Source organism: Capricornis sumatraensis, chromosome 15 (assembly GCF_032405125.1).
Source record: "Capricornis sumatraensis isolate serow.1 chromosome 15, serow.2, whole genome shotgun sequence".
Taxonomy (NCBI): Eukaryota; Metazoa; Chordata; class Mammalia; order Artiodactyla; family Bovidae; genus Capricornis; species Capricornis sumatraensis.
In genome coordinates this window covers 43,959,310-43,970,099 of record NC_091083.1, presented here as the reverse complement: position 1 = coordinate 43,970,099, position 10,790 = coordinate 43,959,310, and the positions used below count along the sequence as shown (strand labels likewise).

The 10,790-nt window shown below is 56.4% G+C and overlaps 1 protein-coding gene across 1 annotated transcript; it reads right to left on the bottom strand.

Annotated features, from left to right (window-relative positions):
• Positions 1-1,279: 1,279 nt before the first annotated feature.
• PAX1 (paired box 1) lies at positions 1,280-10,117 on the bottom strand. The gene is made up of 5 exons (XM_068987769.1): positions 9,844-10,117; positions 8,791-9,420; positions 7,131-7,273; positions 6,370-6,592; positions 1,280-1,371 (listed from the first exon to the last, which is right to left on the bottom strand). Exons 1-5 carry the CDS (start codon positions 10,115-10,117, stop codon positions 1,280-1,282), a joined length of 1,362 nt encoding a protein of 453 aa, XP_068843870.1.
• Between the last annotated feature and the right edge of the window lie 673 nt (positions 10,118-10,790).

Here is a 10,790-nt window from a genome sequence, read left to right as displayed (position 1 = left end):
TACAAAGCAGACTTTTAGATGCCTTCCTTTATTTAAAGGTAGCCATGGTTAACAGGTGATGTCAGACTCTCACCAGTGACATTTTTCTGACCACAAAGATTGCAATTTTGTGTGCAGGGTCCTACCGCCAGAGTGCCTGAACTTGGAAGCAGTGAACAGAGCTTGTGTTCTGCTCTAGAGGACACTTTCTGGGCTTTTCCAACCCCATCCCTTTGCAAACCAGAAGTCAGATTGCACCTTTGTACCCAGAAGCAGTTTGTGGTTTAAATTAACAAATGGGCTGACTCCTGAATACAGAAAAAAACAAAAACAGTGCAGACATGTCTACCATATGCTGGACTCCCTCCTGTTGGGTGTGGAGGAGTAGGAGGAGACACTTCCAGGGTAGGAATGGTTTTCTAACCACAGAAAACACAAGTGGCCGCAGGTGCCCCCCTGCCCTCAACCTTATTTGGGGTGACACCTCAAAGGAAGCAAAGAGAAACCCAGTCCTTAGGCACTGAGAAGATATCCAGACAAGAATACTTCCAGATAATGTCCTTGGAGGAGGGAGGAGAAGGGACAGTTCACCGAGGCTTTGTTTGGGTTCATTGTGATAAAACATGAAATAAATGCTGCGGCTTCTCCAATTCCCAGGTTCGAGCCCCCGCCTCAAGTAGGCATGGGGGCCCCTGAGAGGTGGGGGCTAAAGACCAGAGGATCTGTCCTGTTCACCTGTCGAGGGGGAGGGGGGCTCTTGGCAAAGTGATAGGGCTGGGGGGAGCAGGGCCAACGAAGAGAGACGGAGTAGTGACTAAAGGCCCAGGAGAGGAGGTGGCCGATGGGGCCGGACACAGGAAACAGGGACCACGTAGACAGGGAAGACGCAGGGGGGGAAAGGAGGCTAGAGACAGAGGAACATAAAGAGGGCGAAGGTGAGGGAAGAAAGGAGGGTCGATAGGAACGAGACAGAAAAGGGAGAGAGCAAGGAGGCTTGGGAGAGCAGGCACGAGGGGGACGGAGGCAGGGTGCGATCTGCCCGGGACGAAGTAGGAAAAGGCGCTGGAGGCCGGCAGGCGAGGGAGGCCACGTCGGACGAAAAGTCGAGACGAGGATGTAACAGTCCAAAGCCAAAGTTCAGAGAAGCCGAAAACCCCGGAGAATGGAGAACGCGCGGCCTCCGGGCGCGGGGCAGAGCGAGGCCAGGCTGATGGGCACCTCGGCGGCGGCGAATCCTCGGGTGCGCTCTCCGCCGCTGCCTCCGGGCTCGGGCTCGGGCTCGGCTCGCGGAGGTGCGGCCCTAGGAGGTCGAGGCTGGGATGGGTAGTCCGTGTAAGCTCCCGAGGCCGTCTGGGGCCTTGCCGCCGGGGCTGGGCGGCTTCCGGTCGGCCACTGCGGGAGGAAGCACAGGGCGTCACTGTCGGGCGCGGCGCGGAGCAGGAGACCGGAGGACCGCGACGCCCAGCTACGCGGTGGGTTGCGCGGGGCCCAAGGGGGAAGGAGGGGCTCGCGCTCCACAGCCGGGCACTGCAAGGAGGCAGCGAGACTGGGCATCCCCTGTGCCCTCGACGGCCAGCCGCGGGAGCCCCTCGCCCGCCCAGCCCGGGCCGCGGCTCTCCGCTCAGGGCACTCCGGCAGATGCTCCATAACGCAGACCCCCTGCCCTCCGCGAAATGGCCTGGTCCCCACGCTGCTCAGGAAAGTGGGTCCGGGGCGCAAGGAAGCGATGCCGAACGGGACGGCCCCGGAATGGGCGGCTCTCGGATCCCAGACGTCGCGGGGAGGGAGCAGGGAGTTGAGATGCTCTCACGCCGCCTACCAACACCCACCGAAACCCACCCCAGACCCCAGCCGGCACACCGGCTGGAGGGGCTGCCCGCGGACCAGGTCACTATCCTCCAAATAGTGCAGAGCTCGCTATGGGCCGGGGAAATCGAGTCGGGGCGGGTCACCAAAACGCCCCTCGAGGAAGTCCCCGGCGGCCTGGACCGACGTGGGCGGTGGTTGCGCATGAGGCGGGCGGCAGACTTCGTTCTGCCCTCGCGGCCCGGGGACCCAGCTGCGCCAGCTGCGCTCGCCACGGTAGGCACACCGCGTCCTGGGGCGTGGGGCCTCCGGAGTCAGTGACTGTGGTCTTGCCGGATCAGGCGGCATTTTGCTCGTTGCTCTGTTGCTTAGGGTTTTGGGAAGGGGCCCAAGTTTTGCTACTGGAAGCCAGGAGAGTGACGCCACTATTGTGCAACCCCTGTTTTTCCCTTTCCCGACGCCCTGCCGCTCGGCTTCTGCACAAGGAGGCACAGGATTGTTTACACCTAAAGACGTCTATTCTCAACTTTCTTTTCCACTCCCCCCCCCCCACTCATGTCTTCCTTTAAAGGGAGGATCTGGGGGCGCCTCAGTTTGGGGCGAAGGGGAGTTCCCCATTGTTTACGCCCGCAGCAGCCGTCGCCCGGCGGCAAGCGCACTGCCCCTTTAGCTCCCGGAGCCGGGCCCATACTTCTGCACCAGGGGCGCGCGCGCGCACCGCTTTACGCAGAGGTGGCGAAAGGACCTGAAGACCTTTCCAGGACAGAACCCTTGTTCGCCCCTGCCTCTCAGCTCTCTTTCCTAAACACAGTTGCGGCCGCTCAGCCTACTGAGTTTTCAGATTTTTTCATTCCACCCACTACACACACTTGGAGGTGAGGGCCTGTTTAGAAAACATCTCCGGAGTAGGAGGTTTCTCAGCCAAGGGCCGGTTGCCTGAGAGACAAGCGGAAAAAAAATGAACTCGTGAAAAACAAACACCCGGAAGGCCAGAGACAGATTGCACTCCACTCTACGGGGGTCGGTCCTGCTGCGGTGTTTTTAGCTCTTCCCCGACCAGTCCCTCCCCATAAGACCTCTCCTCCCCTGCGTCCCCACCTCCTGGACCCCGGGCGCCGAGAGCGCGTAAGGCATGCTGGCTTCGCAAGCTCGGGCCTTTCGTTAGGCGCGCTGCAAACTCATTTAATCACAATGGGCAGGACGGGGACAAGCTTTTTTAAAAAATATTGGGACTTCGATTCCACGGCTACCGGGACCCTGGGGCGGGGCGGGGAGGGGAGGAGGAGATGTCAAGGGGATTCTGAAAAAGGGTCTCCAAGGTCTTATGCATCAAAGGAGACGCCGGTTGGCGGCAGTGGCAGGCTCTCAGGCCGACGTCTGCGCCCTAATACTCCTGGCAAAGATAGCTTTTAGGATCCTTCAAGAACTAATCCGGAGCAGAGACGACTGGAACAAGCCTCGAATTGTCTCTAACAAATAACAAAAAGACACATTTTCTTTGAGCCTATGCAATATCTTATAAATGTGATTTCCAAATCTTTAGTCTTTCCAAAAACTGGCTGGGAAGGACCTCAGAGCCGGGACACTTTGAGTTTCTACAAACCCCGTAAATACCAGTTGTCTGGTGGGGTCTGTCACCTGTCTGGAAAGAGAAGGAGACGGTCTTGTCTGGATAAACGTGGAGATTCCTACACAGAATGTCGTCGCCCATTCACATGTAGATGAAGTGGAACTTTCCTGTGCTCACAGCCCTCAAGAATTAACGTTCCCTTTCACCAATGGGAAATGTTAATCACACGTTCTCACCTACATAATAGAGAACCTAGACCCCCAACCCTTTACCAAGATAAAGTTAATCAATTGCAATCCATAATTTGACATCTGAGTAATCTTATCTTAGCATAATAGTTAATGTTCACCTGCACCTGATTTGAAGGACATACTGAAATATATGTATATACATATAAAAAATATAATATATATGGTCCGTGTATGGACTAGATGATCAAACGTATTTGTTTTTACTGAGCATTGATGACTTTCAGCTAAAAAACTGCTTTCTTACTGAAGAAGTTCAATAAATGTTATTCCTACTGTTCTGATGAACTGAACAATGAATGGTAGTAAACTGTTTTCTGGGATAGATTTCTTTGAAGATAATTTTGTAAGCAATGATTAGAAAATTAAAGGCAGTGATTTGCATTGCTTTGTAATTTTTCAAAGGCCACTTGGAGGATGGGGGGCAATTTTTCAAGTCCGTTTTTTTCTGCCAATGAGAAGAGTAACCATAACCCAAGTCGGTATGTAATTCTCATTATATGTTCCTGTTCAAATGCAAACACTTGTATGCCAGCTGAAGAAATCATTCTTAATGATGGACCTGATTTATTCAATGACCCGTTACCTGGATCTTTAAAGAACTGTCAGGATCAGGAAATTGTTATTAATTTAATAACGAATGTAGCTGATTATCGCTGCAGATTTGGGAAATGGCTGGGATGCTCCATGATAGGAAGTAAAAATACAGGGTCAGTCAATGGCTCTGGGTTTTTTGTTTGTTTGTGTTTGTTTTTGTTTTTCTGGCTGCTCCATCTGGGATCTTTCATGTTTCAGTTCTCCAACCAGGGATTGGACCCATGCCTCCTGCAGTGGAAGCGTGGCGTCCTAACCACTGCACTGCCAGGAAAGTCCCGGCTCCGTATTTCTGAAAGGAAGGTATCTTCTAAAGAAAATCAACCATCAATGAGTTCCCCCTTCCACTTCAAATTAACTGGATTTAGCAGCTTCCCCTCTGGATTATTATCTACATTTCATAACTTGTTTCTAATGTAGTGCTTGACATGTTCCACGACAGAGCGGCTGTTTGAAAAGGACCTCATCGTTCTGAAGTTAGTGAATCCTTTTTCTAACTCTTGCTGCTCCTTGGGGTCACCCCAGGGAAGATCATTTAAATTTTTGGCTACACTTTTCTAAATCAAGTGAACTTGCTTAAATGTTTAGTCTCATTAATGTAATTTGATAAGTCCCATTTTGATTTCTAATTCAGCAGAGAACCTCAGGTGTCAAGAAAACAGTGGACTGGAGTCCAAGGACAAGGCTCTGAGCAAAACATTTCCCTGAGACCCTTTATCTGTCCATAAAGGGAAAGCTTGAAGGAGCTCTGAGTCTGGACTTTTAAAATCCCCTTTACTTGGATTTTCCTGTAAATGAACAGATGGAATTTAAATTATTTAAATTAAATTTGAAGCTTAAAGGAGTTCTCATTCTCAATATCTGTAAATTGATATCCCAGAATTTTTGTGCTCCACGAAAGGTGAAAATATTTTTTGAAAACTTTAGTTCCTCTGCGTGACTGTTAACAGTGACATCTAGTCCCTGCCCCGTCTCTTTCACGGATTGTGCTATTATGTCTCAATGAAACTATGAAACTACTTGGAAATAAAACTTTTTGCCTGGGTGTCACCAGACATGCCTGTCCTCTACCTATGGATGCCACCTGTCCCCACTTCTGCCTGGGTGAGTATGAGGCAGGTCAGCTGCTAAAGGTCTCTTCGGTCATCTGGAACATCCCTGTGGCCCATGCTGCCCCCAGGTTTGTCTTCAGCCTCCTTTACAGGGAGGCTGGCACCCCGCCTCCCGGGGATGACTCCTTCCTTTCTCTAGAGGAGCCGAAGTTGCAATTTTCTGGTGCCCAGAACCCAGAAGCGGCAGCTTCAAAACTGGCAAATCCTGTCATTCTTTTCAGAGTGAGGAAAATGCAGACTCGAGGGCAGGTGAGTTTTTCCCAAGTTGTAGGAAAAACTAGAACACAAAGATCAGTGTACGAAGAGGCCCCTCACGCTGTTGACTGTCAAATACTTCAAATCTGTTAGTTGGCTTATCAGAGAGCAGATTTATGGAGGAGGGGGTGGGCAAGATGGCAGCGGCAAAAGAGGTAGAAACCCCCAGCCACATTTCCTGCAGAAAGATGGATCCCCAAAACCACCACACACAGTTGAGTCTAGCCTGTCTAGCCTTAGAGACTTAGAACTGAAATGCTCTCTCCTTTCCCAAAGAATGTGTTTAAGGAGAGACCAGGGCCTGATGGGGGGAGGAGGAGGAGGGGAATTTAAAAAAAAAAAACAACTCGGACCCCAAGGAAAAGACGGGCAGGACATGGAAGAAGCCCGGAGCAGGTCCAACCCACCTGCCGGGCTCAGGTGCCACTGGCAGGTCCACAGAAAGTACAGCCCTGCAGGCCACAGGAAGCTGCCCCTGGAGGGTGCCTTCTAGACCTTTCTAGGGACAGAGAAACGATACTTAGAAAGAGGGGACTCTTTTTCTCCACACCAGTTGGGGAGACAGTCCTAGCGCCTCTCCCAACCTCCTCCTGCCTTTCTAGGGACACAGTTTACACCTGTTTAATCTACTCTGAGAAGTTAACAGACTGAAAGCATAAACCGAGCGAAGAATCTAGGCCAGTACCCACTCCAGCATCTAGCTGTCGGTCTCGCTGTCTGTCTCCCCGCTTTTCTTCCAGGGACCCTTCCTAGCGCTCCTGCCCGCCGCCCTCCTGCCCGCTGCCCGCCCGGCCGCACCCCTCACCTTCTCGGTTGGGATGCTTGAAGGTCACGGCTGCCGCGAGCTCCCCGCCGTGCACGGTGACGCTGGCGCCGGGGGGCGCCAGCGGGGGACCCTGCGCCGGCGGCCACGGCGGGCCCGGGGCGAGGTAGCCGCCGGCCGGCGAGCTGTACACGCCGTGCTGGTTGGAGGCCGGGTAGGCGCAAGCCGGGAGGAAGCCGCCCACCGCGGAGAGGCCGGAGGCCGACTGCGAGGAGAGAGCGCGACAGCCTGTCACCAGCAGGCGACCCCCCAGGCTTCCCCAGCACAGGCAGTTACGGGAGGGGTCGGGGTGGGGGATCCTCATTCCCCCTGCTGTCTAGCCATGATTCCCACACGAAGCCTGGCCTCTAACTGTCCTGGAAAGAACTCCGGCAAAGTGATGCCCACTCCAACTCTAAAAGTGCTCATAAAAGGTGAAGGGGTCAAGGGAGTCACCATCCGGAATTTAGAGAAAGGGAGTCAGTCCTCTTATCTTTTGTGTTAACTCGTCCCAGCTTTTTTAGCAAAAAATGTCTTGGCCAAAATGCAATTCAATCCCCTTGAAAGCCAGCGCGCCTAGGAAAAAGAGAAATATGCCCGCAGATGCCGGGCCAGGCAGCCAAACCCTGACTGTCTCCCCAGCTCGCTTCCCCCAACCTCGGAGTAGTGGCGGGGGGGGGGGGGTCTCTTCTTTTTCTCTCTAACCAGCCCCCAACTCCTCCACTCCCCTGATGAAGGACGGCTCCTTCCCCGCGCTCGGTTACCTGCGTGTATTTAATGTCCGTGTCTAAGGCAGGTTTCTCGAGCCCATTCACAGCGGGGCTGGCGGGAAAGGCCGCGCGGTTCACTCCCGCCCAGTCTTCCATCTTCGGGGAGTAGGCGGCGCCTTCGCTCCCCGCCAGGGCCCCTGCGGGGACACAGGACGGATTAGAAGGGCATGTGGGCAGCCCTCTGCCAGGACAAGCGCACTCAGGCCTTCAAGTGTCTACCTGGGATCCAAGGGCGAATCCAGGGCTCCTCTGAACCCCCAAGGGTCAGATGCGCCCACGGCCCCAGGTTTCGCTTTTGCTCCCAGCGGCACAGGAGGGCAGATGGGTCTACTCCTCCCTCCCCTCAGCCCTCAACCCGCTTCCCGCGAAACAAGGGATCTCCAGCGGGTAGACAGCTGGCAGCCAAAGCTGGCGACCTCGGCCCAGGCTGCCTTTCCGCTGTCCAGAGATGGTGCCCCAAAAGGTCCAAGTTCAAATCCATACAAGGCTCAAAAAAATTACACGGGGTTTCTCAATGTCTCAAAAAGCGTCTGGAAGGCTAGAAGCTGTTTCTGTGCAGAACTCCCTGCAGAGACATCCTGGGTGTCCTGAAATAAGTGTCAGCTCAGCCACCCAAGAGCGTCGGGGGACAGGTCTGCTCCTGGCGCGGGTGTATGCGAACGAAACCGAAAGAAAGCTCCAGAACTGAGCTCAGGCCTGTCCAGGTCACCTCCCTGCCAGTTGCCCGTGGGCTGCTCCATGCAAAGCTTTGGCCTGAGCCTGAGGCCCAGGCTGAGTTTGAGCCACAAGGAGAAACACAGCCTGTGCACGGGCCTGGAGACGTGGCTCAAGGCCGCTGGAGCTAAGCCTTCAGTTTCATCCAGGACGCCCGCCCCTTCTCTCTCTCTCTCAGGCTACAGTGAATTTTGCCTCTTACCCTCCTGCTGAGTCTGTTCGCCTAGGAACACAACATTCTGCTAGGGGCAGGGGACAGTGCAAAGAGACTCAGGGCTCAGTTCTGGCCCCCACCATTCTCCCGAGCCCACATCAAAGCTGCCCCCAACCCACCTCCTCTCCCTCCACACCCAGACAGATTGCTGAGTCTCATTGTAGGCCGAGGGCAAATCCATGGGCACTTCCATCCTAAGGACGGCCACAGCCTGTAGGCGCCTGTGATCCAGGTCTCAGCCTCAGGACCTGCAAGGCTCTGGGGCCTACTGGAGACTCAGGTCACGGGGCCAGGTGGACCTTTCACCCTTTACTCAAAGAGTCTTTGGGCCTGGGAGGGACAGAGCCCTTTCCGGAATGATAAGGGACCCTGGAAGAAACTAGTCTTAAAGAAAATGTCGCAGAATTGACTGCGGTTTGTTTGGCTTAGATCTGGTGATAGGGGTTTGCATACTTTTTGCAAGAATGAAAAAGCGCAATTTCAGGGCTCTGAATTTGTGGTCAGCGATTGCTCTTCCATTTGGGAAAATATTTTCCATATTTGTCATAAAAAGTTCAAGATGTCCGAGGACTCCCACAGAAGGCCCCAGGACCCTCAGCCTCCCTGGCCAGCCCGGAGCCTTCCCCTGAGCCAAAAGCGGTTGGAGGCGCCCCGGCGAGAGTGATCCCCTTACCCACACTCCTGCCCCCCTCGCTCCATTCTGCCCCTTCCAGGAAAGCTACTGACCTGTTTGCTCCATAAATGTCCGGATGCCCAGGATGTTGCTGACCGAGTGAGCCGAGGGCCATGAACGGGGGATGCTGACGTGGCCCGCTGTGCCAGGGACCCCGTGGTGGCTGCCCATCTTGGCGCCCGTGGACGACACGGGGCTGGGGTAGGGGTATTGGTAGATGTGATTGTAGGGGAGCGCCGGCTGAGGCGGCGGCTGCTTGCTTGCCTCGTAGGGCCCGGGCTGCGCCAGGCTGCCAATCTTATTGCGCAGAATACGGCTGATGGAGCTCACCGAGGGCACGTTGTACTTGTCGCAAACGCCGTCGGCCAGCAGCCGGTCGCGGATCTCCCAGGCGAAGATGCCGGGGTCACCCTGCTTGTAGTCCCGGATATGCTTGACCACGTTGGGGGTGGTGACGCGGGGTTTGCTGCCCCCGATGGCGCCGGGCAGGATGGAGCCCGTCTCGTTGTAGCGCGCCAGGATCTTGCTCACGCAGCCGTGGGACACGCGAAGCTGCCGGCTGATGTCACAGGGTCGGATGCCCAGCTGCGCCAGCTCCACGATGCGCAGGCGGATGGCGTTGGGCAGGGGCCGGCCGTTGACGAACACACCGCCCAGCTGGTTCACCTCGCCGTAGGTCTGCTCTGCGGACGCGCCCGGCCAGAGTGAGGGGAGGGGAGAGAACACCGGAGGTGAGCCGAGGGTGGCCGCGCGGGGACAGGGGCCGCACCCGGGGCGCCTCCGACGGTGACCGGCGGCTCCTCAGAATCCCAGCGAGCAGACCGCGTCCGGTCCCGGGAGTCAGCATGCGCGCAGGGGCGGCGAAGGCGAGCGCCGCGCGCTCCAGCCCTCCGTGCCCTTTTGCGATCTCTGGCGCGTCTACTTGGAACATCCCCTCCCGATACTAGCCGAGCGCCCCCTCCGCTCCCGGGACTGGGGGCGTGCGGAGAACGCAACCGGTCCGGAATCCCGGACCAGATCTCCCCGGGAAACCTCGGACGCGAAGGAAGGGAGGCGCCGGGACACCGCCGCCCCCGCGCCCCCCGCCTCGTCCGCCCGCCCCTTACCCATGGCGCGCGGGCCGGCCGGCTGCCTGGCGCCGAGGCGGCCGGGGGTGGGCCCGGCGCGGTCCGGGAGAGCTGGGGCGCCGCCGCCGCGGGAGAGGCATAGAGGGAGGGCGCGCGCGAGCCGAGAGCCGCGGCGGCCGGGCCGCGGACTGGAAGAGCGCCGTGCGCCGCCGCCGAGCGCGCCGCCGCCCGCCCCCGGGCCCACTGCCGCCGCCGCCGCCCGCTCCCAGGACACTCTCCACGCCCGCGACCCCAGGCCTAGGGTGAACTTCATCCGATTAGGAGAAATTCGTCTGACCGGGAGGCTGCGGAGTGCGGGGATCAATTTGACGTGTCCTCCACGTCAATCTCGGCAGTCACGCCGGAGACTAGCGAGTTGGCAGCTCATTGGTTCCCGTCACTGCGCCCCGGCGCCCCCTTCCCCGCCCTGAAACTCTACCCCTCCTTCCGTCCTCCCCCCTCGGCCCTCCCTTGGAACCCATCCCCCCCCTACACACACACACACACACACACACTCGCACACATGCACACACAGTCCTAACCCGCGCCAGGCCTGGGTCCTTCCACTTGTTCTAGCTCCCTGGAAGCCCCTTACCACTAGAGTTTTCAGAATGAAAGGATGGGCTAGTCATTTCAAACTGATTAGTATTTATTAGCAGTAGTACGCGTCTAGTCATTTCAAATTGATGAGTATTTATTAGCAGCAGTACTAGTCTTGGTTTTAGTTGTGTTACTAACCTCCCCTGCCATTACTACTAAGATAGCTGGGGATTAAAGTTGATGGTGGCAGGGTGCTCAGTATGGGGCTACCCCTCGTTTCCCTTTCCCTGGGCAGCCGCTAGTGCCCCAGCCTGGGTCACGAGGGCGCCCCAGTAAAAGCAGCAGGCTGGTGCAAGGTGCCTGGTCAGCAGACCTGAGGCATTTGGGATGGAGTGACTCTAGAGTGT

Coding starts and splice junctions, on each gene's coding strand:
- PAX1 (XM_068987769.1), bottom strand. CDS start 10,117: ATGAAGTTCACCCTAGGCCTGGGGTCGCGGGCGTGGAGAGTGTCCTGG. Junction 6,593..7,130: donor CGGACATTAAATACACGCAG/GTAACCGAGCGC, acceptor CTCTCCTCGCAG/TCGGCCTCCGGCCTCTCCGC. Junction 1,372..6,369: donor CAAGCATCCCAACCGAGAAG/GTGAGGGGTGCG, acceptor TTCCTCCCGCAG/TGGCCGACCGGAAGCCGCCC.